Here is a 19,540-nt window from a genome sequence, read left to right on the forward strand (position 1 = left end):
ATTGACACAGAAAAAAATGGCCGATCTCACTGCATTGTAACCTTTATATACAGATCCAGACTTATTCACACACAGTTATCACACTGCATACTGATGGGGTATTCAATTCAATTCAGGTGAAAAAACTGAACTAATCCAGCACCCAACTATTCATTTGCAGCCATTTTCACCACTATTGATGCTATTTTTCGCACATGCCTTTTTACTTTTTGGGGGGTGGGGCGAAAAGACATTGGCAGAAAATCCCTCAGCCGCAGTTTCGCCTGCAATGTGTCAAAAACATGGATCGGTGTAAATCCAGGTGATTTTCGCCACTATCACATTTTTCGCCAACCAATAGGGCGAGCCCCCAAACACCCTAAAAGAAAATTTGGGAAAAGTGCAGATTTTTTTACGCCTAATTGAATATCCCACCTAAGATGCTCATTAAAGCTGAATTGAAGCTTGCACCATCAGTCGCACAGAATCTGACATGCTAAGAAGAGCTGTTTGGTGTGACTGCAGCAGTCTTGTATGAGGACACACCTATATTGTACGGTAATTGACATTTTGCAAAATAAAGTATATAAGGATGTGTTATGCTCGTTTAAAGAGATACTATTGTTTTTGTCTGTTTTTTCCTGGTGTTTCTATGTTCCTCAAATAGCCCCAGCCAAAAACTGCACAATCACAAGCTGCAATATCTTCTTTGTGATTGGTCCTTTCTGCTTCCAGCACCACCCCCCTACCACTGATTAGCCAGTTATGTAATGCAGATTTGTCAGAGGTTTGCCAAAAACAGTCACATCACTCCCCCACAACCCCCTACCCCTAAGGGGGAGCCACCTCACTAAAATCTTTCATCCAGATAGTGGTACAGCTTTAAAGCTCCCTCTTTACAGTGCCTTGTAGCATTTTCTAAAAATATATATTGCTTTACACTACGTTCTCTGTGTAAAGGTGAAAACTACTTTAAACATTTATTATTTCCGGCATATTCATTTATTTAATTTCTTGCCAGAATATCAAAGTGTTTATTGCCGCTGAAATATCACTGGTAATAAGATTTTATTTTCATCAGGTACTTCTATTTGATCCCTGTTCTAATACTACTCCCGCAGTTCATTTGCCAATATTTAATCATAATCAAGAGCGTATTTATGAAAATGAGACTTTAACCACAAAAGGAACTTAACTCTTGATTAAAAAAAGATGACATATTTATTTACACACTGCTGTTGTATTTAACTTCAGACGGCTCTATGCTCTCAGGAATGACAGATTTAAGTGAAACTTGGCAGAAGCGGTTGAAAGCAGACATTCTCCTCTTGCCTTTGATGTACAGGCGCAATTTGTCCCTAAAGGTTTCACCTAGAAAGCTGTATATGAGTGGGTTTAAGCAGCTGTTGGAGAATGCCGCCAGATTCACAATGTGTCCAGTGAGCGGGTGGCTGTGCCTGAAAGACTGATCATGCCGCTGGTCGTCACTGCTTAGCAGTGCAATACTAATAAATACATTTTCAGGTAGCCAACAGATGAAAAACACCAGGACAACCACCACAATCATCCTCAGTGCCTTTTGCCGCCTCGGCCGCAAGTTTCGGTGCTTGTGTGCCCTTATCAGCACGCGGATGATTAAGGAGTAGCAAAGGCCAATAATTACAAAGGGAACGATAAAACCCAGGGTTATCTCCAGCCACTGGATTTCCTTAACATCCGCAAAGCAGAAATGTCCATCCTCCGTGTGCTGCACTTGTACCACGGTAAATGGCAGTAGGGTGGCCGATATCGAAGCCATCCAGATGAGTCCACAGCTCAACCGGGCATGCTCTTTAGTCCGGAATATGTTTGACTTCATCACTTTGGCCAGGGCGATATACCGGTCGAAACTCATCCACGTGAGAAAGAAGATGCTGCTGTACATATTGATTTGTAGAAAAAGGGACATGAAAGTGCACAGTATGGTAATATCGTAATATTTCTCGCTAAGGTTGAAGACCTCAATCAGAGAGTCTGCAACAAGGATCAGGTCCGCAGCGGCCAGGTTGATGAAGTACAAGTCCGGGATGGTCATCTTTTCTCGGAAACTGATGTTAACAACCAAAATCATAATATTTCCAATAAATCCAATGGGGAAGAGCAGCACTGTGTAGAGGCATGACAGGACGAGCCCGATGAAATAATGCCGGTTGATGTCCAGGAGGCTGCTGCTCGACAAGCTTTCATTGCAATGATATGATTCATTCAGCTCCAGTAATGAAACATTGCAGGCGATTGATGGCAATCCTGTGTTATGCACGTCCATCTTGAGAGTTTAATTAAAGGAAGATATGTGCAATAAAACAAAATGTGACTGGTCCGTTATTATCCACAGTGCGCTCATAATGTATAGCGGTCACCTCATCTCTGTAGATCATTGCACGGGGAGCATCCAAAGCATGGTAAGCACATAGAATAACCGGAACTCTGCGCTTTACGTTTCATGGTCGGTGGCATTTCCATAACTCTCCCTGTGCGTCGTTCACAGCAACAAGCAATGAAAGTGTTTTTTGGTTTCCACGTCCGTCCTTTGGCTTCTGCACTCTTCAATGTCTACAGTAGCTGAAAAGATAAAATCATTTGGTTACTTTTAGCAGCTGTGTGTGTGGGTTTAGCTTGTTATGAAGGTTTAAAATTATTTAACACTTTCTCTCCCAGATCATTTGCCTTCTACCTTGTCACAACAACAGCGTAGCAATTTCATCAGCACTATTAGCAGCAATTGGTCCATGTAGCACTTTTCTGAAAATACAGCTAAACAATAACTTTCAGGATCTTCAACATGTTTAAAGAGACAGTATGAGAATGCAACCAATCAATATCCTTAGACCTAGTGGCACTGTTTAAATACAGCCAAAATACAGGCATGTCCTAGGAACCAGTGACTTTTCGGGCCCAATCAGTGAGATGTCACTTATAACAAGGTCAAAGGCACTTTTTATTGATGCCTTCTAAAAGATACCTTCTAAAAGAGTAATTGGAGAAGTTGGCCATGACAACCATATTAGCTGTCATGTTATAGAATTTGCTAGATAAATGATATGAAGAAGCTGATTGGTTATGGACAACCTTTCCACTTAACCATTGTTAGGTGCCCTACATCTCTCACCCTAGTTTAGACCATATGACTAATATATGTGTAGTCTATATTTACATCCTATTGTTATTCTCTTTATGGGAATTTTAGTTCTGTCTCCATAGTGCCCGAGAAATCCTGTTTTACTTTTGCTTGAGATTGGGCCTGAGAAGCAGACCTCATATCTAAATGCAAAATCTATTCTCTGTAGTCAGATGGGCAATTTGTATTTTTTCATTTGTTTATTTTCATTGGACTAGGATGCACTTGATCCTCCTGACAAGCTCTTTGTTTAAACTTTAACCTGTTTTTTTTCCAAGGGACTGCTCAGTAGCTTGTTTAGACTGGTCCCACAGCCCCGTATAACGGGCACTCACTAACAAAACTTAATGCCCGTGATGTTGTAGAAGTCACAATATTGCCACTACAATATGGAGAATGCATAATTGTATATAGTGATCTGCAGCAAGGTCAGTGGCTGGGGGCAGGCGCTGGCTAGTATCATCCAATGGTTTATAGACATCATACAAAGATGTAGCAGGTATATACTTTACGTGTGTATATATGTGTGTGTGTCTATGTATGTGTGTGTATATGTATGTATGTGTATATATATATATATATATATATATATTATATATATATATATATATTTTTTTTTTTTAAATATTATGATTTTTTTTTTGTTATGTTTATTGTAGTATAACCGGTACACTGACCACATATCAGGCACAGGATATTCCGTAGAGGATAACAATGCTTGGCGTACTGACAAAAAACGGTTTAGCTATTTTTCATTGCTCTGGTCTTGTATGAATAATGTCACTGGTCTGTTTATTCTGTTTTCTAATATATATTAGTATGTAGTCTCCCTGGTGGGGTGAATGTGGGATGGCAGGTGCTGCATTGTTAGACTGTGCTGGATACTGAATGTTCTCAGTTTGTGGTGCGTGGTATGTATATGGAGACAAGTGTTTATGCCAGTTCCCCATAAATATAGATTTGTGTATTACAGTGCAGTGTAATGGCTGCGTCTCTAGTGTCCTGCTACTGTAGGTTTTGTCCTCTCTCCAGCAGCTAACGGCTGGCACCTGCATATTGACTGTGCACGTATCCATAAATGTTTGTGTATAGCATATATTTCTGCATTTGTATTTTGGCAATTGTTATTTGTTGAAATTACCTTCGTGAATGAATGCACTTGTTGGAGTATGGGTTTCTGTAGTGTATCAGAGCATCAGTAGTGCCTGAGTGGTATCCATAAAGCTGGGAACACACCTTCCATTGTGGTGATGCAGTGTCAATGTCGCACCACCATACACACTGTACAATCTGCTGTCCGGGAATGGATCATTGTATAGACAGCAACTAGGCATGACTGAAGGTCAACATGACAGAAGGTCAACTTGGGTTAGGTCAACAGGTCATTGGGTTGACATGGGGTTTTTTACCTTTTTTTTGTCCCGAATGTCGACAGTCGACATGGGTAGTGACTTTTCACTGCGCCCCCTTGCTTTGGGCACACTATTTTATTCTCCCACCACACCCTAGTAGATGGTAGGGCATGAAATACCACCTGTCGCACATGTCGGCTCAAAAAAAAAGTGAAAAACCCAATGTTGACCTTTTGACTGATGACCTTCCCCATGTTGACCTAATGCTTTATCGACCTTCAGTCATGTTGACCTTCAGTAATGTTGACCTTAATGCTTGTAGATCTAGTGACCAACGGTGCAGTGTATCGTTATATACTTCATGTAACTGACCGCACCGGCAATGGAATTGATTATCAGTGCAGCGCACCCAGAGAGATCACTTAATGAACAATGGTCCGGAACAACATATCGGGGTAAACACTATACGATGTGATAAGCACTTTCTATATAAATCTTTATATAGCTTGTTCAAGTCTAATAGGGGTGATTACAGCCCCATTTATAACCGACCTGACTAGATCGATAAGAAACAAAGCACGCATCACTCCATGTGTATGGCCTCCGGCGACGCGCAGTCCCGCATGACTTTATCGCCATACGTGATATTTGAAGTATGCTTGAAATATCTAGTCATCGCCCTTGTTCTCTCCCCAGGGAACACGGACATGACAGATAGTTCAGCACACATCACTTGTGGAGAGCTGTGTGCTGAGCGATACTAGATCGATTAGCACGGAGGTTCGACTCGCCCTGTGTGTGATGAGAAGAGACTTGGTTAAGACATGGATAATCCCTTTAAAGTCTACTGGGGCATACGTACGGGGTTATTTAAGCCCCATTTCTAAGTGATCTAACTAGATCACTTAGAAATGAAGCACAAGTCGCTGTGCTAGCCCCATAGAGCTGCGCAGCGATATCGCCTGGCTAGATACTTTAAGCATGCTTGAAGTATCTAGTCATTGCCCGTGTTCTCTCTATTGAGAACACGGGCAGTGACAGATCGCTCAGCACAAAGCTCCCGTCAACCCATGTGTACGGGGCATAGCACATTGGAGGCGAGTCACAAAAGTTACTCTTTCAGTGATATTACCAGTCAATAGAAACCAATAGGCTGAACATTGCTTCAGGCCTTACAATATGTCTGCTTTCTGATGTATATCAAATCCTTATTTCTGAGTCGTTATTTTCTGATGCATAAGTCATTGTACTGGTAATCCACTAATTTCCACCAGTCTCTGGTGAACAGTGATGTTGCATATTGGCGATCCCTGGGTCAACAGTGTCCAAGTTGCCGCTCCCTAGTTCGACCACTATTGGTCGACAGTGACTAGGTCAACACCTCAGAATGGTTGACCTACCTTATTTTCGACAGTGACAGGTCGACTCAAGCTTAAGGTCAGAATGGGCATAGTCGACATTCAAAAAGTCGTTTTGCATGATTTTTTAAAAAATTTTGTTTCGACCGACTTGGTTCATACTTTACTATCCAAGTGGGCATAAAGTTATATTATAATAGTGTTCGGAGCAAAGTGTCCATGCCGACCTAAAGCTTGTGTCGACCTTCTGCCACTGTTGACATATGATATGTCGACAATTCTTAGGTGTCGACCTAGTCACTGTCAACCAATAGAGGTCGTACATGACACTGTCGACCCAGTATCCCAGAACCATATTGGCAGTGCCACAAAATAGCTGCCTGTGTTAATGGAGGATTTCTACACTTAATAATGTGACCTGGAGGAGATCATTAATGGTCAGTGATGAAGTAGTACGCTACTTGTTTATTCAGGTCTATGGATTGACACCGATTTGGAACTTGCTGACCGACCGCTGATGCTTATTTGTGAAATTACCATTTGAAAGAGGTTTTTTGTTTTGACCTTAAGGCAAAATCCAACAGTGATGAATCCATTGCCTCTGGGAGATGTAGCTGTCAAATAAGTAACTGCTCAATATAGGCTGTGCATACGGCTAGGTGTTCATGCATTGGTCAGAAGGGCATTTCTTATCCAACGTAACACATATATACGCCTGGAAATAGCAGAACAGATAGGTCTGCCAGTACAATATCACAGGAACTTTGTTTATATGCACTGTAATGTATTCCTCATCATATGCATATCTTACTTGTCTTATATACATTTTTACGTTTTTAAGCATTGCATTGATTTTGTGGTTGGTGATATATAGATATGGACTCGCCCCCTCTATACATTGGCTCGCTGTAGGCGGTATGATGAGTTCCGTCTGAATGCACAACGTTATTAAAGGTCAGATATAATCAATATAGACATTTATTTCAATAGGGATTGTGGCACGTCAACACTGGCAAATGCTATTTACATCTAGCGTAGGGCAAACTTGTGGTTCAGAGAATTCGGATGCCTATAGTGAATGTCTTTAGGAACATGGCGAGTAACCTTTATTATTTTTACATTAATGGATTCATTTTTTCTTGATTCATTTAAATGTGTTTTTCTATGTGTGATCAATATGAAATGGATTCGATGAGTGCACATCATGTTTAGATGTCATACAAAATGCCATAGGGCTCCGTATCGACAGGTGCCGCTAACCTTATCGTAATTCAGATTGATCTTCCTCCTTTTGAGGTTCCGCTATTATATCCTCTAATGATGCATCTTATGTTTTAATAGTTAGTATACGTTGTATATTTGTAGTATGCTTTCACCAGATTTATACATGATCTATAAAACAATATCTCATAGCTGGAAGGGAATTAACCCATTTGTTTTCCCAAAGCTGTCATCAGCCGCCTCTTCTTTTCCCTGTCTGACAATACCCCAATATTATATTATTAATAACATTTTTTTCACAGTATAATGCACCAGCACAGAAAACAAACAGTAATAAAAATCCATTGGGGAAATGTTGAATTGCAGAAATATGCATGTGGTATAATCAAACAGGGAAGGTTTTTTCAAGTCCAGGGGCCGAGTGTAATAGCCTGCAGGTTTTGGAAAGCATTGAGATGTAAAGCAAAAATAGGTTTGTTTTTTTAAGGTGACATCAGACCGGTTGGTTTTGCCTAGAAAAAAAATAAATTGTTGCTTAGAATCTCGCGGCTTAATCGCAGAAATCTCGTCACTTTCCAAATCCGAAGGCTATTCCATTTGGCCCCAGGTCTCGCCTCATCTTAGGACATTGATAAAACACATCTTTTTAGAAAACCGATTTCCCCATTCCTCTTCAATGTCACATACAGGAATAATGCATTATGGAACTTGGACACAGAGTACAGGGTCTCCGGCTTCCATTTAACTACAAATCCCAGCATGTTCTAGCCGGCCTGTCTGTGATATAAATAGTTAAAGGAGATATAAATACATACACAACAGCACATAAATTATAGTGAGCACTCTGCATTGCAAGTGTTACAGTGCAGCTATACACTAGAGGAACACATGCACAGCGCTAAGGAAATTGGGCTAATATTCCATTTATTCTATATCTGCTGCTTAATTAGCTTTGTGTGATTGGTGAGCACTTCATTATGGTATATTATATACAGAAAATAACCGCTTCCTCTGCCAGGGACCGGTAATATTCAAGCCATGGAAGTCGATAGGTATTAGCTTTTTAATCTAGCAGCAGTAGAGGAAATTATTTAATCATATTATGGGTTATTAATTAAAATGGCTGTGTGATCACTATTACCTGACGGATAATCAGGTTTCCATATTATTCGTGTACGTAAAAGCACCGCAATTTTAACTCGAGGGTCAGTGGTAGAGAAGAACAACCCAATTCATATAGATCATTGTGAGTGCTGACTTTCTGCCGCTTGCACTGTGGAAGTAAAGGCATCGTTAGCGGTCAATGTATGTCACAGATAATAATTCCCAGGTGAGTGATGTCGCTGGCCAAGGCCAGTCACATGCTCTGCCTTATTGGTTTTCACATTTAATTGGTGGCATACCCTGTCCGGCCATGTCCCCAAAGTATCAGCAAGGAGTAACCAGAATAGTAAGTGGCTGTAACCTGGAATAAGAATGAGTTTGCCTCTATTGAACCATAGATGTCTTTCTACTTAAGTCTCTTGCAGTTTCCAAACATTCATAATACATCGGTCTATATACTGTAGTAGACATTGCTCAGCTCTCCTCACTGCATAGGAGTATTGTACTTAGCACTTCTCTAATTCCCCCCTCTCCCTTATTCTTGTCCTTTTTAATGGAACCAAGCCCTCATCATCAGGAATCCTTTCCAGCAATTGACCCCATTAGCCTCTGATCATGCACGGATAATTTAGGAGACACTGTACGGAGGATATGTGATGTTCTACCCTATTCAGATGTAGGGTGATGTTGTCATCAGAGTTCTGTCCTCACTGTGGACCCCCAATGACAGGTGTGTAATGTAAACGTTACCTTTGTGGCTTTGTTGCGGTCCTCCTCCTGTACAAGTTCCCCGGTCAGCACTGGGGAGCAGCAGCGACATGAAGACCACATATGGATAGCTTTCTCCCTTTTCATCTGCTTGTTGCCGTATACCAAGTGTAACAGAGATGTCACCTATTTGTATGAATCAGTAGCAGGAAAAAAAACTCTGTGGGACAGTCGGCTGGAATAAAGACATCTCCCAAATGACTGTGATTGCAGAGGCAGTGTAGAGGAGTTCATTCCTAATGTCCTTGGCAACAGATCGGTGCTTCATAGATTCCCAGGGTTGCTCTAATTTGTCTTTAGTGGAAGTGCTGCTGAACGGGCTTCCTTTAAAGACTATTGTTAACTCTTCTCCTGCCGCTGGTTCTAGACAGGCCAGTATAGTGGGTACACACATTCTTTCCCACTTCTTGTCTAATGTGGTGTTTCTGTTGTAAGGTTCTTAGTGCTCAAGTCCGCCCCCCCCCCCTCTCTCTCTCTCTCTCTCTCTCTCTCTCTCTCTCTCTCTCTCTCTGATACAGTATTAATATTGCCATTTTGCATTGTGGTCTCTTGCACCTGTTACAGCAGTGTTAGCAATGGATATTATGGATATATGGGGAGCTATAAGCATTTTTAAAAATGAAGTCAAAATCATTGGTGCAGTTAATGTGAAGTTATGCAATACAGTTTGCTTTGTTTCAGTTGGTTGCTGGGAGAAACAAATCACTGCTAACTATGGACACACCATTTGCCTGTTGTCCGCTCTGTTTGATTCAGTATACTTGTCTAATTATGTATCTATTTATCTAACCCGTTTTATCTTCTTTACTCATTCCCTTTTTCTCTACCTCTTGCCATTCATTTTCTTTTTTACCCTTCCACTGCCTTGTTCTCTTCTTTTGCCGTTCTTGCTCCTTCTGCCAGATTTTTTTCCTTCACCTGCTTGATCCTCCTTGACACCTACTATCTCTCCCTTTCTTCCTCTTTTTACTTTCTCCCGAATCTTCCTTTGGTCACTTTGTACCCAATATGAGTGTACTCGCTTTCTCGCCCCTCTTTCCCTGCTCACTGTCTACCTCTTTTTTTTTCATGAACTATCCTTCCACTACTCCTTTTCTGTGTCACCCCCCCTCTTTACTCCCCACTTCTGCTCACTTCCCATCTTCTCCTCTCTCTGTTCCCAACTCGTTCCCCACTAACACTCTTCTCCATTGTCTCTCACTCTCCCATTGTCTCTCACTCTCACTACCCCATTTCTGCTCACTCCCCTTTCTCCTCTGCACACTTCCCCCCTTCACCTATTTCTCTGCTTGTACTCTTTCCCTTTTTTTCTTGGCTTTTGCCCCTCCCACTTCCTCTGCTTTCTCATTTCTCTTTCTCTGCTCCCCATCATCCCTCTTACTGCCCTTTCCCCATGCATTCTCTTGCGCCCAGTCCTCATCTGCTCTCATGTCCTCTCCCTACCCATTTTTGCACTCTCCCCCACCCATTCTCTACCCTCTCCATTCATGCTTCCCCATGCTCAATCTCTTTCGCCTCACTCACACTCATCCTTCTCATTGTTCCCCATTCTCTCTCCCTGCTAGTTTCTAATCCCCATTTTCCTCACTGCTTATTCTCAAACTTTCTCCATGCTCTTTCTTTCCACCCTCTCATTGTCATTATTGTTCTTTTTCTCCACTCATTGTGTTTCATTGTCTATTTCATTGTGTTTCATTGTCTATTTCTCACCCCTTTTCTTTACCTCTCATTTGCTCTTTTCTCGCCGATTTCTATAAAGTGGATAATTTTATTCTTTACAAAAATGATTAATATAAGAAAATATATTTTTATGAATAACACCAAGTAGAAAAACACACCCCTGCATCTCTGGTGCCGGTTATCTATTTTACATGTATCAGTCTTTGACTTGTGCAGTTGATTGTTTCCCAGTTTAGTGCTGACGAAGTACTTTTTGATATTTTTTGATTTGCCTTTGGCCAAGGTCCATTACTCCTGAGTTTCTGATAATTTCCTCTGTAATGACCGTGCAGGAGATGTATTTCTCCTTCATCTTGGTGGCCGTAATGATATATGTAGGATAGCCATTGGAACAGTAATTAGCCTTTTCAGTATTCTAATTTTCCACTCGTAAGCCCCACACATCTATCTCTTCTCCCTCCTGGCACATTGCAGACTGTCACAACAGGCTAACCATTGTTCGTCCACGCATTTAATTTGTGTGGTCTGCTGAAAGCCACAATAAAGACCGCTCCATCTGCGTGCCAGAGTTTCCTTTTTTTTTTTAATATCTATCAGAAAAAATGAGTGAGGAAGGTGTGTCGCAACATGATAACCATCTCAATAGGTTAATGAGTACCTTCATGGAACTGGGGGTGTCAATCATAATGTCATTACATGTGAGTAGCTGGGATTGGAGAAGATCCTGGAAGATAATTGCAAAAACCCTGTTGGATTTATAATTAGCACACTCATAATCTGCACTTGTGAAAAGTTAATCTTGTCTATTACCTATAGAATTCCTTAGACCTTTTCATATCAAGTTTGGCTTGCACATCATTGTTATCTGCCACTGTTTTGGGAAATACTGTACAGTAATGATTTCCCTGGAGTAACTTTTTTGTTTCTTACTTTATTTTGGCAGTACGTTGGAGAAAATGGACTATCTTTTTAAATGTATTATAAAGAGCAAATCCTATCTTCCTATGTTATTATTGCCAAATTGATGCATTCTAAAGGTGTGTACACGCGGTGCGATGAGGCAGCTGGCCGATTTTTGATGGTGGGTGATTTTGACTATGGCCAAACATGTCGGTGTGAAGGGCAGTCTATATTCCCACGCATCGATATCGCAAGCAGGAGAAATCTTGGGCAACTTGCTTGACTATCTTGACTATATAGTCAAAATCAGAAGGTAAGTTTAAGCTAAAATCGCATTGTGTGTACACAGCTTCTATAAGACCTTTAGTTGCTTCAAACCTGAGTTTTGAGGTAGCTTTGTTTATTTTTATTTTTTATAATTTTATTTTAAAATGGTCAACGAGCAGAGAGATAAATATAGAAACCAAAGGGCCGCAAGAGCCCAATACTGACAATATATTTTAAAATACATTAGCAGCAAAAGAAAAACAGAAAATGACAGACGAAGGAAGGTAGAGGAAGAAAAGGAAGGGGGACAACAAAATATCAAAAACGTAGGGAACATCCAGTAAAAAGAAAAAGCAGTAACCTGGAGGTCAAAGAAATAGAGAGATCCGTAGCCGTTACACATGGGTCTGCCTATGAAGTTAGAACTCAGGAAGGGGACAAGGGCTTACACTCAGCATGTAGCCAAGGATTTCCTCCATCGCTGCAACATGCCAGATCCGGGACTTAAGTGCAGAGAGAAGGGGAGGAGAACTCTACTTCCAGTTTTGCGCAATCAGGGTTTTTGCAGCCACCAAAATGTGCGCGGCCAGTTTTTTAGACAATTTACAGAGGGTTGGGGGGGATAGCACAACATAAATATCCAGGGATCTTTTGCTACCAGTGTCGCTAGAAGAGAGTTCATTAGGCCATTAACCAAATCCCGAAAGGGAACAATGATCGGACAAGTCCACCATATATGGATCATCGAACCCCTGCAGCCACACCCACGCCAACAGTCAAGTGAAGTGGACAGGAACATGTTTATTAAGTGGGGTCCCTGCGGTGGATGGGAACTATCTAGTTAAGTTCCCATCCGCCGCAGGGACCCCTCCGCTGACTTCTCATTCTCCTAACAGACCATGCTGGCCGGATCTCCAGTGCGGCAACCCCGCTACAAACTGCACAGCTAGCCCGCACCTGCTGCAGCCTCCTCCTGCCATGCATCAGCCCGGCACATGCCGACTAGCAACCCTGGCCCTGGCACGCCCGTTGAACTATGCCTACCTAGCCCTGTGCCCACACACAGTATTGGTGTGAAGATGCGGACAGCGCGGACGGTCCGCACCGTGTGTGAACACCTCTTTAATTGTTATATACCCAGAAACACATCTGGTCTGCTACTACAGTATTGGTGACAAGTTTAATTTAAGCTTAAATTGATATAGGGAGGGAGATTTACTAAGATGGGAGTTCTATTTCACATGGGATGTTGCTATGGGAATCAGAATCAACTTTTTCTTGTATTTAGCATCTTCTAGAAGATAATAGATAGTATCTGTTTGGTTGCCAATAGCAACATGCCATGTGAAATAAATTGCCCATCTTCGTAAATTTCCCCCAGTGTGTTAAGGTTACCTATGAGACTGCAAGTTCTTACTCTGGCTAAACCTAATGCACTCTCCTAGACTGATACTGTTACATTGGTCATTAGCAAGCCAAACGCTTCTGGGCAACTTTTTAAAAATGCTGTATATTATATAACAAGATTTGCTAACGCTTTGTTTTAGAGCACATGCAATTATTTAACATCTCTTAATAGATGATATATTAAAAATGATGTATTTAAGCTGATCTTTCATTCTACTTCAATGGATAAAGATGAATCCCTACTAACACTGTTATTTACCTTGAAATGATATGGTAGTAGTCCTTATGATGGCTAGTTTCGGGCAGGAATTCCCAACCAGTGTACCATGGCTGCACACTGAGTTGCCGAAGAGAACAGGAAAACGATTAACACCGGTTGAATGTATACAAGGATTAGTGAGACCTTCATTTTCATTGTAGAGGAAAAAAATCTGCTGTACTCTATTAAAAATATAAATTTGATGCTCTTGATTGGTATAGGAATTTGTTTATTCCTAGCTCCTTGATTGATATGTTTTTGGAGCAGCATGGACGGAGTAATGTTTAGCGTTACTGCCTCACAGCAATGAGGTCATGGGTTCGATTCCCACCATGGCTCTAACTGTGCGGAGTTTTTATATACTCCCCGTGCTTGCGTGGGTTTCCTCCAGGTACTCTGGTTTCCACCCACAATACAAAAATATACTGGTAGGTTAATTGTCTGATAACAAAAAATTAACCCTAGAATGTCTGTGTGTGCATGTGGTAGGGAATATAGATTGTAAGCTCCACTGGGGCAGGGACCGATGTGAGTGTTAAAATATTCTCTGTAAAGCGCTGCGGGATATGTGTGCGCTATATAATAAATAAATAAATAATTTATTGTGTCACCGGCATGTTACAGAAGAATAGAGTGATATGTGTCACCAAGTAGAGTTCTGAATTGCTGTTATATTGGTTTAATGTACTTTCAGTTAGTAAGTGGTGCTTTGTATTGTACATTGGGAAAGGAGGGCGTCTCAGTCAGCCGGCTGCATTCCGAGTGGCTTACCGTTTAATCGCTTGCAACTCCGATGTTATGCAAACATTAGAAAGCACATTTGCATGAAAACTATTGATTGCACTTTGCCAGAAGACACTGAATGAACATTAAAAGTTCATTTTGCTGATAATTCCCAGGTTGGTATAAACAGCTGTTTGTAGCATTACCATAGCGGCGTAACCACAAATTATAACTACATTTCCTCCAGCTAAGTATCTGAAATGTTACTTACACACAACAGATGCCCATTGTAGATGGGGACTGAAGACTAAAAATACAGTTGCACACTTACAGTACATGCTACTTAAGCAGGATGCACTAACTCCTAGCACAGTGGTTCCCAAACTGTGTGCCTAGGCACCCTGTGGTGCCTAGGGTTGGTGGACCAGGATCAATTCATATTAGTTATGTGCATTGTAACAGGCAAAAGCAGTGCTAGTGGCTGCCAATCATAACATATGTGGACAAACAGGAGCAAATCCTGCCCTATACCACATAACTGTGACATATAAACACAGTGTACTTACTTTTATATTTTTTTCCTGAATTTCTCAATAAGAAACATTCGACTTAGGGGTGTCATGAAAACATTTTGATGCTCTAGGGTGCCGTGATTCAAAAAAGTTTGGGAACCCCTTCCCTAGCCGGTCATTTAGATGACAATCCACCACTACCATAGCCCTGAACAGTAATTACAACAGAAAAGCCTGTCCCAGCAGTTTCTTCTTCTGACACGGCGTATGTGATGTCATACCATCACCGCCGCTAAAGTGAAGCAGAGCCACTAGGGCTAGAGGGGGCTGGAGGAACTCAGAGGTGGGGAAGCTGCTGAGGGAGATGGACAGTGATCTGCTGGAGTGACAGAGACAGATGTGTATAAGCAGCACAACTGTGTACATAATGTGTATAAGGGGCACTACTGTGTAATTTAATATGAACCAAGGGCACTACATGCGGTGTAATGTGTATATGATTTTGCTACTGTGTGTTTTAATTTTAATTGGCATTACTATTGTGTGACAACACCCCTTCCTTGTGGGACCATTATCCCATTTTTTATGGGAGGTAGGGCACAAATTCCCTCACACTGGTCTAGGCTCTGCCTATGGTAGTGATGCTTCTTACGAGTGTATTATAATGTGAAAAGGAATCACATACACTGGATAAGATGAAGTCTTCATCTTTATTTTGTAGCAGATATTCAGCATACCAGGTAAACCGCACAGGCAAGGATGGTTACAGCATTGCAGCATACAAATATCACAGCATAGAACAAACTCCTCGGTATGTTCCAGCGGTCCCTACCAAAGCCCACACCCCCCCGGCCTATCACCTGGGTAGTTGTTCCACTATCAGGAGCCCTGAACCTCTGCCCTGAAAACACTTATGTCAGGAAAACACAGGTGCTGCTAATCAGCCCATCCCTGATCACATTAGCTTTGCTGCTGCTCTAAAACCTGGACCGGATTTTCCACATAACCTGCAGGTGGAAGTATGTGGTGCCTCCCACAATACCTGTGGTGGTGTAGCTTTTGTTAAATTTACGTTTGCACTATACGTGGCCACTACTCCCTAGGATTGGAGAGAAAAGCATGTGATCATGTGACCTTTCCACGAATTTTTTATTTTTTTTTGTAAATTGTCTACTAAATGCAAACCTGCAAATAAGCCTAATCTCTAAAACGAATTACTCTTCTTGGAGCTAAGCATCCTCATCTGAGAGATACTTACTGTACCTGTGCTGCATGAGCATTGATAATACTAGCAATATTCAGCACTGGACTCAATGTTCCATAGTGTTTTTTCAAAGCGAAGCACAGTATAACAGTATAATGCCCAATAATCATGTTTTTTTTTATCTCAAAGAGATTTGTGTCAATAATACAGTCAAGGCAATCAAGTCTACATTTTGAGTGTAAGATTGTAGTGCATGTTATAGTGTGGTAATACAAGTTAGTTCCAGGCTTGGGACCTTGAAGCAGAACCTATTATTTATATACCTATCTTTCTTAGCTACAGTGTGTATCCTAATATAATGTATTGTTGTGGACATGTCTTAAATCCATACTGCTGCCCTCTGCTGGATATCCTCAACCTAGGTTACCATTGCAACCTGGAAGAAGCTGACAAATAATGTCCTACAGGGCGAGTGAAATGTGGGGATAGCGACGCGACTATTCACTCACTACTTGTAATGGTACCTGTCTGATGTCATAGTCATTATAGGTGACCTGGTTATTCTCGGCTCTCTTCCAACCATAATAACTTTATGGATAGAGCTCTATGTATTTTATTTATTACCAGTTATTTATATAGCGCACACATATTCCGCAGCACTTTGCAGAGAATATTTGAACATTCACATCAGTCTCTGCCCCAGTGGAGCTTACAATCTATATATTCCCTACCACATCCACAGAGATTCTAGGGTTCATTTTTGTTGGGAGCCAAATAACCAGTATACCGGTAATTTTGGATTGTGGGAGGAAACCCACGCAAGCATGGGGTGAACCTAAAAACTCCACACAGTTAGGGCCATGGTGGGAATAGAACTCATGACCTCAGTGCTGTGAGGCAGTAATCCAGTACTACAAAATAAGAACTGATTTTGAAAAAATAACTTCCAAAATGGGTTTACATGGCCTAAGAGGATAGCTATCATATATATTATTTCAAGAAGGTGATTTTTGGTGACTATCCTTTTTTTCCTCCCTTCATACTTAACCAAAATGTATTAATGAGGTATCATTTTAAAGATTAATTTCTCACCTTCTGACGAATTGTTAATATAGAATTGCACATTGTATTTTTTGTTTACAACTCAAAGTTAAAAATTAACTTTTGGCCCAGTGGCATGCAAAATGTTCACACGGGGCAACTAGTTTGTTTGTTGTTGTTATTTTTTTTTCAAAATGTTTTATTGTGGAACTGCACAATATGAATGAAGGTGAGAACAATATAACATGTGTAACATATAATCACCCAAATACAAAACAAAATGGATGGAGTGAGGAAAAAAGAGTGCGCATCACACCATATCATAGGCACCAGCAGATAGCAAGGACGCCCATCTAAGCAGTCAATCCTATTAATTGTGAAGTTTGTGAGTTGCTGTTGCCGCTGCGCCCACTGCTGCGATGACTCACCAGTGTGAATCGTCTCATTTGATTGGGTTGACCCTTAAGTGAGAAATGACTATGCAACAGAGGGGTGTATACAAGGGGTATGGTATAATACACCAGCAGTCGGGATGCCGACAGTCATTACTCAGACGTCGGAATCCCGACTGCACAGCGGGGGGAACGCAATGAAGCCCCTTGCGGGCTCGCTGCTCTCCCCACCTATTTTATTCTCCCTCTATGGGGGTCGTGGACCCCCACGAGGGAGCAGTCGGGATTCCGACGACGGAGTAATGACTGTCGGAATCCCGACTGTCGGGGAGCCATCCGGCACCCTATACAAGTAGAAGGGAGAGCACTTTAAGGATACAGACTATAAATTATACCTGGAGGTTACAGAGATTGCACATTGGAGTAAGTAGTTGGACAAGGCGGGCTAAGGGTATGAATTAAGGGCAACCAAATGTCTCAAAAATTTTACATTTCTCTATGTCGACATTTTTTGCCAATCCATGCTGAATAGGTAGGAATTCTTGCAATAAATTTTTTATATTTTTTATTTGAACACATTTTTTTAATTATTAATTCACAATTCTGTATTCTGAGGTATAAGGGCTGTAATCAGAGATGGAATTGGTATGAGATAGTTAAAAACATTTGATAAATATGAACTTAAAATTCACATTGTTCTAATGTGGGATTAGTCTTTATTAATGGTTTCCCTTTCCCTATATTCCCATTACCCCTTCCTAGCACAACTTCCTGTACATGTCAGAGATTGTATTAATATATTTTTATTTATGTGCAAAAAAAAAGACAATTCTAATCGTGGAGCTTCTTTGAGATAGCAGTGATATATTCTGCTACAAATCACCAGCACAGAGCAAGCTAGGCACTGGAACTCTGCAGGGATGATAGACCGGTTTATTCTGATTCCAGCAATAGGATCCTTAGTAAAAACAATGGTACTCTTTACCTAGAACGGCGCCCACGATCTATATCGCGGTTATCTTGCCGCAAATCGCACGCAACCCAGGCATCTCATGTGTTTGTGCGGTACGAGATGCATGCGATGCCTGTGATGCCTGCGATTACACTGTTTTTTCATCGTGTCCATCGGAAATCGCGTTCATTGAGTCAGTGATGCATGCGATGCCTGCGGAAATTGAGTGTATAATGCTGGTTGCTATGTGCAATAGCGCATAGCAACATATGTCCCAACCCAATGGACCAGATTGACGCCACCCCACTATCAACGGCAACCCGAAGTGTGGCGAGCCCGCGAGGGGCGGCGGTACGCGTCCTCCGACCTTTTCATACCCCCACTATCCACGTCGGCGTGGAGTTGAGAATAGAAAGTGTGGAGAGCCACCTAGCGCACGCGGATACCTTCACAGGTATCCGTGTCCCCTCGCGGGCTTCACAGGTATCCGTGTCCCCTCGCGGGCTTCACAGGTATCCGTGTCCCCTCGCGGGCTTCACAGGTATCCGTGTCCCCTCGCGGGGCTCGGTGGCTCGCTGCGCTCGCCACACTTTCTATTCTCAACTCCACGCCGACGTGGATAGTGGGGGTATGAAAAGGTCAGAGGACGCGTACCACCGCCGCTCGCCACGCTTCGGGTTGCCGTTGATAGTGTGGTGGCGTTGCCAATGGTGGGGGGCCATTTCACACTTCTTGGTGGTTATTCAATAAAATTTGTGGTCTGTGGGCTATTTAACATTGTTCCCTATTTGAAATCGTGTCCATTGGGTTGATCTGTTTGATTGGAAGGGAATTTAACATTGTTCCCTATGCAAAATCGTTGAAATTGCAGTCATCGCATCGCGGCCGTTTTGGTTGTGTACGTTGCGACCGACGCGATTTCAATGTAACAGAAATTCAATGTTAAAACGTTGATCGCATCGGTCACATCGCATGCGACTATAACGGCATGCGATGTACCTGCGACCACCACGATGGGCGCCGTTCTAGGTAAAGAGTACCAAAACAATATCCATAAATGGATGCGCGTTCATGTGCAAAAACCCGGGATATTTTTGCAAGTGTGAAAGGGGTAATACTGACCGCTTTTTTGTCACACGGCAGCTGGCGTGCAGTCGCGGTTGCCATGTATGTGCAATGCGCTGCAGAGATGGGCTCCGACCGTGCTAACAGTCACCTGTGGTCGTACGGCGGCCGATGTGATGCCGCAGTCAGCGTACACAAG

At 41.9% G+C, this 19,540-nt stretch overlaps 2 protein-coding genes across 3 annotated transcripts in view; one reads left to right on the forward strand and one right to left on the reverse strand.

Moving 5' to 3' along the window:
• CHLSN (cholesin) overlaps positions 1–19,540 on the forward strand; it is a 236,532-nt gene that overhangs the window by 66,434 nt on the left and 150,558 nt on the right. The window lies entirely within an intron of this gene.
• Positions 1,205–9,349, reverse strand: GPER1 (G protein-coupled estrogen receptor 1). 2 transcript variants are annotated; one of them, XM_083151986.1, is made up of 2 exons: positions 8,922–9,349; positions 1,205–2,580 (listed from the first exon to the last, which is right to left on the reverse strand). In XM_083151986.1, the coding sequence occupies exon 2, from the start codon at positions 2,282–2,284 to the stop codon at positions 1,205–1,207; it is 1,080 nt and encodes a 359-aa protein (XP_083008112.1). In that variant the 5' UTR covers positions 2,285–2,580; positions 8,922–9,349. The 2 variants fall into 2 exon arrangements, with proteins under 2 accessions (XP_083008112.1, XP_083008113.1); XM_083151987.1 differs by lacking the exon at positions 8,922–9,349 and adding an exon at positions 4,278–4,452.

This window comes from Crinia signifera, chromosome 7 (assembly GCF_055691185.1).
Source record: "Crinia signifera chromosome 7, ASM5569118v1, whole genome shotgun sequence".
NCBI classification, from domain to species: domain Eukaryota; kingdom Metazoa; phylum Chordata; class Amphibia; order Anura; family Myobatrachidae; genus Crinia; species Crinia signifera.